Genomic DNA, 17,844 nt, shown 5'->3' on the forward strand with positions numbered 1-17,844 from the left:
CCGTTCTCACGTTTTCATTTTTTCTGATCTCGTAATGTAGAATATATCGTAATATATCGACGGTTTGTCACCTAGCGTAAAATGTTACGCTTTGGGAGTGAGAGCGTGTTGATTCTCCTCACCTCTGAAATCAAGAAGGCATTTTACAGACCATTCTCTGTAAATCCTAGAGATGGTTATGTGGAAACATCCCAGCAGATCAGCCCATGTGACAGCAACAACCATGCCACATTCACTTACACAGTCACTTACATCTCTATTTAAAGCAAACAACTTGGCACTAATATTCCTGTTTGACAGTAGGCACTTTATTTGAGCACAAAACGACACAGAAGAGCATTATTTTTAAAAGGCACAAGGCAATCAGCAGAACTTTACATGTACATTCTTCAGTTGGTATCAAATGTGATTTTAAGAAAAGCAAAAGGATATGTGTTGAACAGTATCTACATTCATAAACCGCTTTAATGGAGAACTGTTTGTTTCAGTGATCCCTGTGATGAGAATCAGTTTGTAGTGTATTAACATGTCATTTTTTATAAACTAGAAGACATATATGAGCAGAAACAATCATGAACGAAAATCTCCGCCTCGTGACTGTAGTGTAGTCATCAATGTAGCTGATTTGTCAGAGTGGGGAATTGGAAACAAGCTTTATCTAACACTAACAACACACTAGAAGCTGTTTCATAATGAAGTCTAAGATTTCCAACTAGTGCTAATCCACCTAAATTCTTTGCTTGTGATGATAGTTTGCTACAGGAACTGTAAACATTTTCATGCGCTCAGGGAGTTTTTTCTCTACTCTGACTGGCAGGAACAGAATACTATCTCTGTTATGGGTCTGTCTGATTCACAAATTCAGCCCTGCATTTTCTTCACACAGTGGGGTCTAATGCTGTTCTTGTTTGTGTTCAAAGAAATCTTGTGAGTGAGTAAATGAGTGTAGCTTCCATGAGCCAAAGGGTGAGGTTGGGGCTAATTTACATATCTATTGAGCCATGACTAGTAAAAGTGATGTTTACATCATTTTAGGCCATGGAGCGATTACTTTCTTGGGAGAAATTCTAAATGTGTAATTTGGTGGTAGAGTGGGTCACCGGAATTCAAAGCACATTCACTCTTGTACTCTTAGTCAAGCTAGCATTGGAAAGGACATGTGTTCATTTTTGGAAAGAACAGAATTATATGTGAGGTTTTGGACCAAAGCTTAGACAGCCAGCTGATTATGAGATTGCTTGTTTCACATCCTTGGAAAACACAGGCATGCAGGCAAAGCATAAACAGCACTTGTTCTGCTTTTGTGCAAAACATTTAATGTTTAATTATGCAAGCGGTGCTGCTTAGTGACAACTGATACAAATCTGCATAGTGGTGCACATCAAAGTCAGAAATAGAAGCAGCAATTTAAAAAAAGCACTCTGCTGTTTTCAGATGCTTGTTTGGCATATGTTCGACTTATTGCGTAACAGTGATTGTCTTTTATTTGTAAGATATTCAAATATGTACACAGTTCCAATCCTCTGCAGTGGGGGAAATTTGCCTGTCCTCAGCTCCTCGATGGCTGTTTCGGTGCTTGCAATAGAATATAAATGTTTGACTTCTGACAAGTACGCCTGTGGAGATATAAAGACATTTGGGGGATCTGGTTGTGTTTGTCCTCTTCAGTTGCCGTGTTCAATAAATTTGCCAAATAATACAAAACAGTATTTATCATTGTGTCAGTTCCCTGCAAAAACTGGCAAAAGGAAAACTAATCTGGTCCTGATGAGTTGATAGAGTTAGTTGTTTCATGTCGGTGCCAACAGAGCACTGCGGCATATTTGCTGTGTATGTGGTACTCCGCCAACATTTGGGGGTGTATTTCAAAATCTGCCAGTCACTCGAGCTGTTAAATAGACTTAAATTCGATTATTTCTTTAAGTGTCCTGCAACATGCAGCTATTTAATAAGCAACAGATGTTTCTTAGAGCTGGTGTTGAAACCAAATATAATGGCTGGGTTGCACCTGGGGAACAACTTGAATCATAGAAAATTAGCTAACTGGCAGGAACTGTGGTCAAATTATAACATATAATGGTCTCACTTGTGGTTCTGTGCAAAATCATTATGGCAACATGTTAAGATATGTAAGGTAGATGGTTGCTATGAATTTAAAATGTATGCTTCAAGTTCTTCCAAAATTTGGCTCTCAGTGTGTGTTTTATGAGAAAAGATGCATTCAGCTTGTTTATTAGTGTCCAAATGGTTTATTGTGTCGGGGAATCACGACCTCAGACTCTTAAATACAGCTACATCCTCACCGGGATCAAAACAGGAGCTTGAAGGTGGTGTTTTTCCCACCCCGTGTAAAGCCAAGACTGGAGAAGCTATTGTGTTTGGACACCCAGTTTGTCAAAGTGAAACTGGACTTGTGAAGCCCTCCCCTTCAAAATATATATCTATGTTCCACAAGCCACGCTGCTTGCAAAATATAAACACAGCATGAATCTTGGATGGGAGCTCAAAAAAGAGCATAACTGGAAAAGATCTCAACGCTGACTTACATGAGGTCTAGATTTTAGAGTGCCCCACGGTGATGGCTTAGTTTCTCTTTCCAGGTCTCGTAGAGAGCAAGAGATGGACATGTCTGACTCGCGGTCTGGCAGTTTCAAGCGCAATGCTTTCAACTGTTGTCCAAAACCACTTTTGTGCATAACCACACACACACACACACACACACACACACACACACACACACACACACACACACACACACACACAGGAAAACAGACAAGATCTGATTTCAAACTAAAAGCAATATTTTACCAAAACACATCAAAAACAGGCCTTGCTCAATAATAAGAACTGAACTACAAAGGTAAACATCGCTAGGTGGTGATGTTTTATCATTCACAATCCAACAGATTTAACCAAACACGTGTTGGGTTCACAGCAGACCACACATATATTTGTACTCTTCCTATCTCACAATACGACCCTTCTAATTATCATCTGCTGGATGAGCAGCATTTACATATGATAAACTTTGGTTTTACTTTAAGTCGCCTCATCAATTTAACTTTATGCTCTCGCTTTCTCATGCACTATACTTTCAATCTTGCCAATATAATAGCAACGATTTTGTATTTAGTAAGGCTTAAAAGTAGGAATTGAGACCATAAACACATCAGCAATGTGTTTAGAGTGGCTGCAGATAAGTTAAAAAGTTAGACTTTTTGCTCATTGGCCTCCATAAAATCTGACTTCTTTTTGCGACCACAAGAGTCGCCCCCTGCTGGGTATTAGTAAGACTGTAGGTTTAAGGCACATGAATGTTATGTCCATCTTATGTCCAACACATAAAAGAACACCCACAACCACAAGACTAGACAGTGGCAATACCTAATCTTTGATTCATTTCAAGTTGCAACATTTTTGTCACTGTTTTACATTACTATCGTGTTAGTTAATATTTCTGTGATAACCTTGAGTAGTTTGGGGAAAGCTTTTTTTATTGACCCAGTAATGTACTCTGAGTTTAGGACCGACTATTGTTGCTCATCAGCCTAGTAAAATCCAATGACTTGGATTTATTTCACCCCCACCAAACACTATCTGATGTAGATGTTTTGAGTTACTTGGATGATTTGTTGTGACATTACCCCACAGTGTGCTGACAAGCTCATGTTTTATGTTTTTAAATGATAAACTAAAGCAGCGTGTGTCCTTATTTATACATTATCTAACAGAAAGTGAAATGCTGAGAGATGAACACACTCACTCTGCAGGGTACTCCACATGAAAAACATTTTAGCTTCAGAAATTTAATTAACCAACCAGCAGGAGTAACGAGTGTGTACACAGAAATGTAATGAAATGATCTGTAAATCAAATCATAACAGAACAACTGTCCAATTACTTGCAACATATGGATCTCTGAAAATCTTTGGCTTCAGCGTAATGAATACATCTCAGAGGACAATCATTTATGGATGGAAAAGTGACTTTACGTGACATAAACTTCTCAGTTATTATCTTGTGACTCTGTGACACATTGTGAAACATTTTAAATCACTAAATCACTATGCACAGAGACCCCAACACAGCTAAATGCTGAAATATGTTATTTTATAATCCTTTCTGTTAAATCTGGAGCAAATTTGTAACATTGTTTTTGCCTGCAAATTGTAAAACCTAAGTTAGCCTAGCATAGCACAAAAAAATAAACATGGAAGCCATTACCACGACTTTTCCCAATGCTCACTAATTGCTCACAAATAGCCTGTCTTCTATACTGTGAATTTAATAAAGCTGCTACTAGTAAACATTTGAAAAGTTTCAATGCAACTTCTTATCAATTCTACTGTTTCTGATACCTATGCTAATCTAAGCTAATTATCTATTAGCTATTGCCAGCTACACCCCAGTCATACAGGCCTAGAGAATGACCGCTGTGGCAGCAACAAGTAAAAGTGTGAAGTCTCCAGTATGTTATTGAGTGATTAATGGAGGTTACTGGTAGTCACTATGTGAAACTGGCTACCAAGAGGATGTTGCACCAAAAACCTTGTTAGCAGATTGCTGCTGTTGCATGAGAAACACTGACTTGTCTGCAAACCCTCACCAATTAGTCACCAAAAGGCAATGAAATTAAGGAAAGTACAACATGAAGACAGTTCTCCATTAAAGTAAAAGGTGCATCTTTTGAAACGCATTGGTTATAGCAGCAAAGCACAACATTTACTTAGTTAACTTTCTAGATTTCTGGTTTGAATTGTATATTTTTAAGTTTTACTAAGGCTTGGCCAGTAAATGGAACATCTTTGCAGATAATTCTACAACTTTCCTGCAAATTATCGGCAACTTCAGTAATTTGCTAGCAACCAATGCAATCACACTTTTTTGTGTCTGGCTAACAGTTTAGTTGGCAGAAAGTACAATTTTAGATTTACCACAAATACCTTTCCACAAAAGGTATTTGTGGTAAAGGTGTTTGTCTGTTTGTTTGTTTTTTCACTCAAAAGAATAACCATTTAAACTGCAAAAGGTAGGAAAACTTTGTATGCGTGGTATAGAGATTTACAGTTATAATATTATTTAACATGTTGCATAATTGTTGAAGTTACCATATATTATTTTAACTGGAATATAACTTGACTTCACACAGGGAGCGTTAGAGCAACAGAAACATGTGCAGGTGCGTGCCACCCAGCAAAAATTGAGCTTAAAACAGTAATTTAATGCAATATGAGATTTGCCTTTCATTTTGTGATTTGAGTAGAAAATAAACCAGCTCTGTTGCTGTGTTTTCATAGCATGCCTGACAAAACTACACCATAAAATAACCTTCTTCACGGTATGCATACAAAGATATCCTGTGCTGTATGGGAAGGAGGGGCTTAGTCTGGAAGTTACCCTATCAAATGTGTGCTTAAGTGTACAAAGTGTACAAAGCAAACTGGAGCTCACATTTGCAAATAAACACATGTGAAAAACATTTTTTTACCGCATTTTCTGAATCATCTATGTGAACCAAGCCCTTTGAACAAACATATATTCTTGTGTGCGCACCCTCGCTGTATGCCAGATCACTGACAATTACCAGATGGCACAGGGAGGCTAGACAGCCCAGATTAATCAGGGCATATGTCTTCACGCTGGATGTGACATTGGATGATGTGTGTGTCTACATAGCACAGGCTAGCCTGGATGTAGTGTGAGGTGATGTGTGTACTTTTTTATGTGCACACAGAAAAAAAAGCATGTAGGGGTTGTGTCTGTGCTAGGCGGTGGATGGTTTATGTCTGCAAATATCCTCTCTCACTCGTTCCAAATCTTGGGCTGTGTTCGCTTGACTTGGTGTGGGATCCTGTGTTTCAGATTTGTAGCATCCGAGTGTGTTTGAGAATACAGTTTCTGAACTGCTCATAATGTTTGCAATTGTTATGTGTATGCACCAGTGTTACTAAGTGACTGTCAGCCAATTTTAGTCAGCTGTTTGTGTTTCTGAACAAACAATTTCAGCACCGATGCATTAAATTAGTTTCCATACCCTATTTCTTTCACTGTCACTGACGTCTACAATAATAACATAGCTGAGGTTACATAATGAAAGTATTGTTTATCTTCCCTTAACCTGGGCACAGGCTGCTTAAAAACCAGCCTTTTTGCCAAGTCAAGTGCTTTACATTTGTAGTCGTTCTCATAACCAGCAGGGGGCAAATCTCTTGTTGCAGAAACAGGTCCGATCATGTCGAAGTCTGACCTCAGTAAACAATCTCCTGATGAGTAAATGTTTGCAGACGCAAGCTGAAGATACCGACCACCACAATGCTAAACTCAAAGCTCGAGAATGTCCACAAACCAGTGGGTGACTGTGTATTCAAACTATCAAAATGTTCCTTTGAGTTTTTCTGCTAAACCCATGTTCTTGCTTAAGGTGTGGATTTTTTGCATTCTGAGTGTCCAGATGGTGGTTAAAATGTTTAGCACCAATCATTTTTCAGCAAATAGAAGGACAATATGTTCCACTCTAGCTAGCACAGAGAAAGCTTTTATTGGCTGTTCCCTTATTTAAAACGAGTCGCCACAGCGGATGCATCCACATATTTGATTTGGCACAGATTTTTAGGCTGGATGCCCTTCCTGATGCAACCCTCCCAGGGATCTCCACCTTCTCTGTGTTAGCTACTATACTAGAGGATTTTTCTTTTTTTTTTAACTGAAGCATTGACATTGCTAGAGGCTTGACAGGTTTTAAACTTTCCCCAAATGCAGAAGCTAGACCAACAATTACAGTGAAAGAAAGCATAGAAAAAAGTGCTCATGTGAATGGGTGAATGAGGCAAGCTGTATGAACTGCTTTGAGTCCACTATATAAGAACCAGTCCTTTTACTAAATGCTGCAGTTGTTTTAGGTAAGTGCACATTTTGCCATGTTCAAGTTGAGCTACTACCCTGGAAAGATAATGCAATACACCAATAACACCAATGTTAACTCCATGTATCCAAAATGAGATTTTTATGTTATGGAACCAGTGATCATTGCAGTGAAAACAACAACTCCATGTAACCCAACCTAAATGTCACTTTAATCCATGCTCTCTGTGATTGTGAAACTAGACTATTTGCATGTGTTTCTGTCATCTTCTTCTCACATTGTTGCTTTGTGGTTGGTTGCATAACTGCTCCATGAACTCAAATATAATGCAGCTTCACAGGTTCGACAAGATAGATAAAATAGTTAACATGAAAAGATAAGAGAAGGAATCAAGGGAAAGAGAAAGAAAAGACATCAACCACGCAGAGTGGTCAGGCTGCATACTACCCACAGCATCGCTCTCTGTCCTTTAATCTTTCAGTGCCGGGCTAATTCTTATTGGCGTTATCAAGATTTCTCCCTCCTTGTTTTCACTTCTTCTTGGCTTGCAGACTCCTCTTCAAAAAGCTCTTGGCTCTTTCTACAGTTTGTCACAGAGGCAATCCCCTTCCTCCACTAAAGGTCTTTACATAAAATCCACAGTTTTAGTGTTTCGCAAGTAGGAAGTCTTTAGATTCCCCAAGTGGTTTTAAGTCCAGTCAAAGGTAAAATAAAAATGAATTACTTTTAAAATCACCACAGTCCATTGTGTAAATCTCATTCTCAGCCATACATATGTACAGAACTCCCATCGCACACTTAAAAAAGAAGTTTTTGCTTTGGTTTGATTGTTTCATTTTCTTCTGCAGCCATTGATGTGGAGAGTAAAGTTTTTATTTTGTGTAAATTCTTCAAATCCAAACCAAGGGTTTAATTTTTTCCCATAAAAAGGTCACTGACATATTCACACATGTAGGGTCATGTTATATTGAGATCTAGATAGCATGGTGGACTAATTTCTGAACTTCACCTAGAAGGTTGTGATTTTATTTTTTTCCTGTGGCAAATTCCCCCTTAAGAATCAACTGTAAATCAAAGTCCTCACATTTATTTCTTTTTCACAATTGCACATGTCTTTTATCTTGAAGTCTTGCTTTCTCTTAATCGAGAGAGCAGGAAAGGCAAATCCACTATCCTCTTGCAGTATTCTTCACCCATGTAGATCTTTCAAACCCCAGTTCTTCCATCCTTCAGTGCATCTGCCCAAGCAAACACTGACGATCCAGACCTCCATTTCCTCTTCTGTCTATAGGACCATTTTTTCCCCCCCAATCAGTGGATATTCAAAAGGCCCCAAGCTCTCCAGCCCATCTGTTTATCCATCCATTGTCCCATCGCTTCTTTTTTTTTTTCTCCAATCCTTTCCTCTCAGAGGTCCAGACGGAAGGCGCCAAAGTAGCTAGCAGATTCTTCTGCATTTACCATGGTGGGGGAAGAGACAGAGACGAAGATCTCGTCACCGGCCCTCAGTTCAAAAAGTCCTCCCTGGTAAACGGAGTGTAGGGCGTACTCAGCGTCTGGAGCCCAGCACTTGGTTCCCACACCTTTCAGGAGCTGGAAAAAAATTACAAAGTAGAGAAAATCATCCCAGTGCTAATGACAGTGCTGAAAGGTACAAATACTTCAGGGTGATCTTTGATTGTTTTAGGAAAACAGAGATGCTGTACCTGTATGGGGCTTGGGTAGGACGTTTTCTTGTAGACGCACTGCACCAGTTGGTGGCTGACGCTGCGCTGGTCCCCCTCATTTGCAGATGGGGATGGATAACGGAAATACACCTGGACAAAGGTGGAAATAAGTTAATGCAGTGACTTGTTTTATGTTTTTTCCTCTTTGACGTGCCCTTGTTTTTGACAGAAAAGCAGGTTTCCTGCAGTCTACCTTACAGGTAGACCCTACTTGTAAGGTAGACCCTACGATAATGAATCCAATCATGTTGTAAACAACAATTAATGGTTAATAAAATTGAATATACAACAGTCACAGACACCTTTATTCAGCAGCTATCACTACAAGGTTAATTAATGACAAACTTGTCATGTTAAAACACACAAAAATATGGCAAAGTGCCTGGAGCATCTCCTCCATCTGCATAGCTTTCTCACCTGTGAGTACAGATAGTACCTCCCATCTTGGGGCACTCGGAGCTTCCCATTAGACAGGGTCATGTTGTGCAGGTGAGCTCCTAGGCTCTGATTGGCCCATGAGCGGACCAAATGGCGGCAGGACTGATGAAGACCAGGCATGATGCTCAGGGAGGAAGAAAACCCTGTTGGCAAAGATTAAAAAAGTGTCAAGAGACAAATTCTAAACAGAAGAGGGAAGAAAAACTGTCACATGGGGATGGAAAATAAAAGGAGTGGGGAAAAACAAACCAGCTAAAGCCTAGAAATCATAGATTGGATGTAATAAAAAAAAAAAAATCAATACCAGGTTTAAAAACTAAGCAAAGACACATATCAGTGAGTGTTTGCCCAAAGCTCAAAAGCGGCAGCAGCTGGCAAAATGAACCTTGAATAAATACAGTTTGTGACTCCAGAGTAGTGCGCTTCTTTCTTACAGCCGCCAAAGTTGAGCAATAGTTTGCCTTTTCCCCTAAAGCCCTTAAAATATTGAGAAAGATCTGAAATACTGAGTTAAAAAAGATAAAATCCTGTGATTAAAAAAAAAGCACTTTTAATTACAGTATTATTTAAAATTTTGGTGAACGATGTTTACATTACACAGTTGAGCCACCATGTCTATTGGACAATGTAGGCGATGTGGATTTTCCTTCTGAGTACTCTGTAACAGGGCACTCTGAAGTGCACATTCAAACTTGTACAATGGCCACTTAAAGCAGAAGTGGTGATTTAATCTTTGGTTAAGCCTGTTTCACCGGTAAGAGGCACCAACTTGAAGCCAAAGTCCTGTAAGATGCAGGAAATACTGAATACTGCTGACTAGAACCATGTGTAGCAGTTTTCCTCATGGCAGAAATTAAACATTTAACACAAGTGATTTCTCGTGCATGCTGGCTTTATTTCCTCTGCCACGTGTACTTGTGTGACTAGTGTGCAAATCTGAAACACTGCCATCAACAATAGAAGCGTAAGTCTATAACACTACAATGTAAATGCTGTGATTTATTAGCACATAACCATCACAGAGACCTTAACTGAATAAACTCTTCCATCTGATCCAACGCTGAAAAATGATTTTCAATCCAGAAGTGCGAGAAACTGCAGTTCCTTTAGTGGCCACTTAGAGCTCCAAAAACAAGTCACTTTCCAAAGGCTTGCATTAAAAAACATGTTTACAGCCTGATACCAAAAACTGCATTAGCTTTTCTCTTCATAAGAACTCCATGCTGGGTGATTTTTTATTTTAGAACACATCCACCTGGATACTGAAGGGATGGGGGGGTACATTCACTTTAAATGAAAAGTTTTCCCAAAAGAGCTTCACCTCTGCTAGTCAATGAAGTGGACTGCACCATTGTGTACGTGCTGTTTTAGCAGGTACTATCCAAAAAATAATATGACTTACTGTATGGAACAAACCATCCAAGACGTGTGTTACTGACCTGTTGTCTGTGTGACAGTCGTGACAACTTGGTCTTCAAGATGCACTGAAACTGGAAAACGGTAAACGGAGATGGTGTGCCTTTAAGTACAAGTTGCATTTTTTGAAACTTGTTGGCTGCACCTCTGCAGTGCAACTTTTACTTTGAATGTAAAAGTAAATTTATTGTACAGTTTTTCAAGTTGCACTGCTGCTCAGCTAATAGTTAGCAAGCATTCGCAGACAAACATGAAAAACAGGAAACTGAGGCAGTTTGTTACCAAACAAATCGATTGCTTGGAGGTTTTTGGTGCAGCAACTTCTGTGCAACCAATTTCCAGCCAGGAACTATCAGAAACCCTAACAACCAGTCAGGAAAGACGCAGTTGCAACTAGCAAATGGTGATGTCCAACATGGCGATAATTCATGGCATAACTCTTAATGTCTGCAAAATGTGTGCAAGCTTATCTTCATTAACTAATACGTAAGCATGCTGTGCTTTTGCTGTGCTTTTGCTGTCCACATAAGGTACCTTAGGGCTCCAAACAAACCAACGTGGCAACAGCCAAAAGGCAAACTCTGAAGCTTCAAAACGGACAGTCGAAACCCAGATGGCAAAGTCATGGTGACGACTTCAATTCTTTACACTCTCAGTTGTAATTAGTCGGGTCATAGCTTGTGTGTGCCAGCGTGAAACAGTTTTCTTCATGTGTAGGATAACTTCTCTTTCTAAGAAACACCCATCGCGGATCAAAGTTCCTCCAGTACTTCCTTATGAGAAATCCAGGCTTAATGTGTGAACCTCACCCTCTTACACACACACAGTCTTTCTAGCTCTTGCACACACACACACACACACACAGCACATTTCTTACCCTTTGTCAACTCAGTGGAAATAACATAAGGAAGGCTTTGCCAGATTGTCAACACCCTTCAGCTTGCACGACCGATTCAGATGAAACAATACCAAAGTCATGAAAAACACATTCCAACTTTAAATTCCATGTTTTATAACGTGTGTGATTCTGATCTGTGAACTATATAAATATCTACTTTACTGCCACATACAGCATACTGGTAGACCTCACAGACTCAGCTTAAAACTTCAGTGTTTCTTAGTAAATGCCTCGGGCACACAGGAAGTGGTACGAAAAAGAGCAGCAGAGTAGACTTTAATGTGCTTCTAAACATGCTACACAGGAAAATGGGGAAGAAAATGTGATTTGGAACTTTAACAGATGGAATAACTTAATAATCCACCCATTCATCTTTTTTAATTGGTTATACAGATAGGACCAGTGGAAGGGCTGGAGCCAATCTCTGCTATCATTGGGCAAAAAGTGGGGTACAGGCTGGACAGGTTGACTTCCATCACAGTTCACTAATTTTGATTAAATAAATAATCAAACATACATGTTTTTGGTTTCTGGGAAACCAGAGGCCCCAGTGTGCACCAAAGAACTCGATAATAATACATTTTATTTCTTTGTGAATAATTTTAATAAACAAAGCTTCCTAAACAGGACTGTAGTGTGTGTAAATCTGAAAATAGCCACTGGGTGTGCGTGACACTCACGGACTGTAGCGCTACATTTCTGTGATCTAAGGAGCTTGGAAAGAAAAGCTCTAGACTTCTTTAAGTTTCTTGAAGATTTTTTATCTTTCATCCGAGAAGCTTCTTCAGATTTTTTTCTTTAGATATTTTTTAAACTTCATGAGCAGCTGCTCCCAATGCTCGTCAGTGTTCCTTAGTCTAATTCAGTCCAGATGTCTGCACCATGTAGGAACCAAAACTGTTTATGTGCTTATCGTTGATTTTAACCAATCAACCCACAGTTTTGTGCATGCTCGGCACATGCAAAACATACGGCTCAGCGGCAAAACTTTCATTTTCCTCTCCGACTTCCCGAAATCTTTCGCCTAGATTAATGATGACCGCTTAAACACAGATGCCTCACCTTGAGAACTGGCGTCTCTGAGGGTCAAGTGGGCAGATGGCCTCTGGGTCACGGGGCTCATAAACTTTGACCCTGAGTTGTTGAAATTGTGAGGCATGGTTCTTGCCTCTAAGGGAGAAAGGGGATCAAAGAACATTAAAAAAGTTAGTGAGAAGGTGTGTGTCTGTCTGTGTTTGTGTGTGTGTCTGTAGACAAAGGGATGCTCACCAGTGAAGATGCGCTTTGAGATGATGCTATCTGCCACCTAAAAGAAAATATAGAAAAACATACAAGTCAACAAAAATGTGAGAATAAGAAAAAAAAGGAATTGTTCACTTTATGCTGTTAAATTTAACATCTTAGCGTGACCTAAAAAAAAAGAATGTGCAAACTCACTGCTGGATAAAAAGGAGGTTAATGTAACATGGTGAGCTAGACTAGCTTGTTTCATCTGAGTAACGCAAATAACAAAGGATTATTCACACAGGGCTGGATAGGATACAGCTGATTCATCTAATGCCATCCACCACAATTACCGGACATGTAAAACGATATAAAATTGTAATATTTGTGTAAAAATCTAACATTCAAACTTTTGTTGATAAGTAAACTAAATCAGCAAAAATAAAGTAATTTTTAAAGTTTATTTAATTTATTTTTGTATATTTTGTATACTTTTTGTTTTTTGTCTAAAATTAAATCTCTATATACTATTTACATGTTTTAAATACATTTATTTATTTAAATTATTACATTTCTATTTTTTCCAATGCTTTTTGAAGCATAATAAAACATTAGCAATAAGCAAATAAAATATAATGGTTAACTTAATTCTCTAATGCCTGACAGGAGGTCAACTTAGGTCTGATGACTGTTGTAAATACACGAGCATAAATCAAAGTTACATGAACTTTCCATAATGTTCCAGAGAGAGGGGAAACTGCTCTTTAAGTTAACTACAGTACATACAGTACATATTAAATAACTGAGAAAATTGTAAATAGCTTGATTGAATTATTTCAGGAAATCAGAGGATCTCCAGTCACAGTCACATTGCATAGCCACAGGAGCACAACATCCTTAAACTATGCACGGAATCAGTCTTTAATTAATCATTAAAGCAATTAAACAGCACCACAATAAGGTTTTGAACTTGTGAATTATTGGTCCCATAAATCACTCCCCCACAAATGTTGTCTGTAATTGGATAAAGTACAAAACACTAAGTGTATGAAAGTCAATTTAAAGATAAAGGCACTGTGTTGTACTGTAAGTGTTGTCTGTCAGTCCATTTTTACAGCTTTGTAACTGTTAATAAAGATGAGCTTGTCCAGCTAGAGTGAGAGTCGAAGGTGTTATTTAACTCTGACTGTAAAGTGAATCATTAACCTGCAGTTGTTTCTTTGGGCTCCTCAGACAGCCAGAGCCAGTTTTATGGGTGTGAAGTGGCTGCAGTGGACACAGTTGTTTTGTTTGTGTCGACTGTTCTGTAATGAATTTATTGATTCTATAGTTAAGTAATATTTGTACAGCCCTAAAGTAGCAATGTGTCATGGTTGAGCTTCGTGATGTTTACGACACCGTCCCAGCTTTGATTCACATAGGGAAAAGAAAGTTTGCTAAGAGAGGAAACCTTAAGGCAACAAACATGTTCTAGGGACAAGACAAAAGCAGAAGTATTGAAATTACAACACGAATCATTGTGAATATATCAGATAAAGATAAAGATGTAATATTTGGTTTTTTAAGTTTAGCTGCTAAAGGTAAAAGATATTTTCTTTTTTCACAGAAAAATCTTCAGTTGACCCAAAATGCTGCACTGAGAGCACTAACTGGGACTAGAAAGAGAGAGCATATTTCTCCCATTTTGGCTTAGTTTTGGCTCCCTGTTTAATCCAGAATCAAGTTTAAAATATAAAGTCTTTAATAATCAGGCCCCATCTTATCTTAAAGAGCCTTCAGCTTTCAGGCCCCTCATCTGTGGAAACAGCTCCAATTAAGGTTTGTTAGACAGACTCTTTCAAGATGAAGTTTTCCGTATAGTTATGCTGGACCAGGTGACCCTGAACCATCCCTTAGTTACGCTCCTAAAGACTGAGATTGCTGGAGGATTTCCCATGATGCCATTACTCCTCCAATCCCTTCTTTCTTCCTTTGTACACCACTATTGCATGTCATTAACTTTTGTCCCAGACTGCCTTTTGTCCTGTTTATTGCCTATGGTCTATTACCCCCTCACTCCCAAACCAGTTGCAGCAGATGGCTGCCCCTCCCTGAGCCTGGCTCTGCTTCTTCCTCCCCGCCATCGTAAAGTGCTAGTGGAGCTCTTCCTCTAAGACCTTGCAGGTCTTCACGTCACAACAAAGTGCCTTGAGATGAGTGTTGCTGTGAACTGGTATAATTAATCTGAATTATTTTAGCGTAGCTCAACTAACTTTGGTACACTTCTCTCAGTGAGAATGAGGGAGAGGGACCTGATCCTGATGAATAATGACTACAGGAGAAAGAACATTCAGGACATTTTCATCAGCAGAGAATGTGTGGAGAAGTTTCAGACTTAGCTTAGTTTTAAAATTGGACAATACACTACATGCTCTTTTTTTCTTTCATTTTACACTCTCCTGTCTTTTTTGCCTTCTTTCATCATCTCAACTCTTAAATATAAACTTTCCTTTTCTTCCCTCAACAGCACACACTTCCCCGTCGTCCAGTCTCTGGTTTATTTCTCCTGCTCCTCTCTATCATTTATGTTCCCAGGGAGTGGCTTTTGTTTCATCCCAGGTGTAGACACAGCCAGGACCAAAATACAAACAACTGACAAATTCAAAGAATAAAGAACAAACAGCCAAAAAAACAAGCCGACCCTCAACAGCACAAAGTATGTTCTAGTAAAGTGTTTGGGCAGCTCGTGCTGCCAGAACAGCTTCGGTGTGCCTTGGCATTGATTCCTCAAGTCTCTGGAACATCAATCTAACAAATGATATTCCTTTATTTAGTGTTTTGATGATGTGGTGGAGAGTGCTGTCCAAAGCATGGGCCCAAAGATCTCCCACAGGTGTTAAACCGAACTGAAAGCTGGTGACTTAAAGCGAAAGCATATGATTCTCATCAAACCACTCGGTGGCATTGTCATCCTGGAGTCTGCCATGAGAATACAAGTGTTTTAAACTGATCTTTTCCTCTAAGGAATCAAGAAAGCCAACCCCTAACAGAGCCACCAGACCCCATAACGGCAAGGGTCAAGGGTCAAAGTTCTTCCTTTAATTTGTCACGCGTGCACACACACACACAGATGCGTTTTGTCTCTCACACACACTCAGTAAATCTTCTTCTCCTACACACTGCTTTCTCTACTGACACGTGTTCCTTTTTTTGTCTCTCCCACTTTGTAAATCAAGCTTCAGTTGCCTTTTGTGCATAAAATAGATTTCCCTCAGCTTTAACTTACTTAGCGAGCTTTTAATTTATAATTCCTTTTACTTCTCTCCCCCCTTTTGCCTGTTCTCTCTCCCTTTCCCCCCTTTCTACTACATGTCTGCCCACTCTGCCCACCTGTTGGGCTCATGTGGTCAATCTGAAGTGCCCCGAAGCTGGGCACTGAGCTCCTATTGAAATAAATCTCTGCGATTAATTTGCAGAAATACCACAATATCCTGAATATGATTAATTCCATTTTTAATGGTCACCCAGCTGCCCATGTGATGTTATTCTTGGCAGTGGGATTGTTTCTCCTGCACTGAACACTCAGCTCAACCTGCAAATTGAGCATGATTGCTCTGGGGTTCAGTATGTGTGTGTGTGTGTGTGTGTGTGTGTCAGCGTGACACCACGGCTTGTGTATATCCTATGTACTCTAAGGGGGGAACACAATATAGAAAAGTGCAACACAGAGTGTCGGCTGGTCTCGCTCGGCGTAGCGTGCCTGTCTCTGCCTAACGTTCCTTGGGTCCTGAAACCAGAAAATTACCCCCACACACACTTAAAGAGAGAAAATTGCCAACAGACTTTCTGCCCTGCATGTGGCTGCAGTTGAAGAAAGAAAGGGGAAAAAAAACAACCCAGAAAAACACAGTGTTTCAGAAGCTTTCAAGCTCTTTCAGGGCAACTCTGGAGCAACATGTTTTCATTATGTCTGCTGTCTCTGATGCTTAAGCTCTCGCTTGGGAAACTATGGGATGGCTACAGCGTGACATCAGCTACATGCATAATGCTGCACACAGGATTGGAAGGTTTCAGTGGCATCCTGAAAGATTCTGGACCAGCAGCACTTTTAAATGTGAAACCAGTGTCACTTGGAGTTATAGTGCTTTGTTTCCTTTACTGCCATTTGCCATCTGGTTTTTATTTACAACCTTCTGTATGGAGTAACATATGCTCGCTGGCCACTTCATTAGGTACAAGGTGTCAACCGCTCACTAATGCAATCAGCCAATCACATGGTGGCAACTGCATGCATTTAGGTATATAGGCATGGTCAATACGACCTTCAAATACCAAATAGGAAATAAAGCTGAGGAAGGAAGTAATAATAATCGCTTATTACAACCAAGGTATTCAGAAGAGTGTCTCTAAACAGACTGCAGCTCAATCCTTGAAGCAGATGGGCTACAGCAGCAGAAGACCACACTGGGTGCCATTGCTGTCAGCTAAGAACAGGAAACTGAGGCTACAGTTCACACAGACTTAATCATATTGGACAATATATTGGACTATATTGCACATATACATATAAAGCACATTCTCACTTTTAGTCTTATTTTAGAATGTGTACTTGAGTGGGTGTTGTGTGTTTTGTGTACAAGGCGTCAAACTTGCTTGAAATAAATGGCAGGCCCCGATGTGAAAAGATAAAGCACATTTTAGATAAAAATGATTCCTGCGGGATTTTCCATAAAGACATAAAACACACAACTGGCCGCAGTGAAAGTAAATCATGTTCTGAGCGAGGATGATTTTTCTTGCACTGTCCAAGTCCATTGCTATGAGAGTTAAGAAACACTTGCTGAAAAATGGAGTGTGAGGGAAGGAAAATGAGTTCTGACATCTTAAACATATAACGTAAAAACACATCTAAGTGTTGTTCTGCATAAGTAAACACAATATTTCCTTCAGGTGAGCCGATCGCATGAATTATACCTCAGTGGAAACTTGCATGGCTTGTTTTCAGTATGATGAATTGGTAATAAAGGGAACTTTTTTCTTTCTTTCTTTCTTTCTTTCTTCCTTTCTTTTTTTTTGATTTTCCAACTTTCCCCTCTGGTTGCAGCTTGAAGTCATTACTCTGCCCTTTTAATGAAAGGTTAATTATGGCTAGGATCAAGAGATAATTCTAGGTAATAGGGGTTTGTTGTAGGAGTAAAACAATTTCAATTATTTAATTACACTTTTAAAAACAAATAACTCGATTAAATTAAAAGCTGGAAGCTGCATTTGGATTACTCTGGGACATACTTTAATTGAAT

At 39.3% G+C, this 17,844-nt stretch overlaps 1 protein-coding gene across 1 annotated transcript in view; it reads right to left on the reverse strand.

The window, feature by feature from the left end:
• Positions 1-295: 295 nt before the first annotated feature.
• The window catches only part of tnfsf10l (TNF superfamily member 10, like), a 74,072-nt gene continuing 56,523 nt past the window's right edge, over positions 296-17,844 (reverse strand). Inside the window, exons 3-7 of the mRNA XM_085349416.1 lie at positions 12,611-12,647; positions 12,404-12,511; positions 9,007-9,170; positions 8,569-8,679; positions 296-8,455 (exon numbers count right to left, since the gene is read on the reverse strand). Of these exons, the coding sequence (XP_085205542.1) occupies positions 8,270-8,455; positions 8,569-8,679; positions 9,007-9,170; positions 12,404-12,511; positions 12,611-12,647 (606 nt within the window). The 3' untranslated portion in view covers positions 296-8,269. The remainder of the gene's footprint in view (positions 8,456-8,568; positions 8,680-9,006; positions 9,171-12,403; positions 12,512-12,610; positions 12,648-17,844) is intronic.

This window comes from Diplotaxodon limnothrissa, linkage group LG3, assembly GCF_057381915.1.
Source record: "Diplotaxodon limnothrissa isolate DT_005_m linkage group LG3, D_limnothrissa_male_GT1.1, whole genome shotgun sequence".
Lineage (NCBI taxonomy): Eukaryota > Metazoa > Chordata > Actinopteri > Cichliformes > Cichlidae > Diplotaxodon > Diplotaxodon limnothrissa.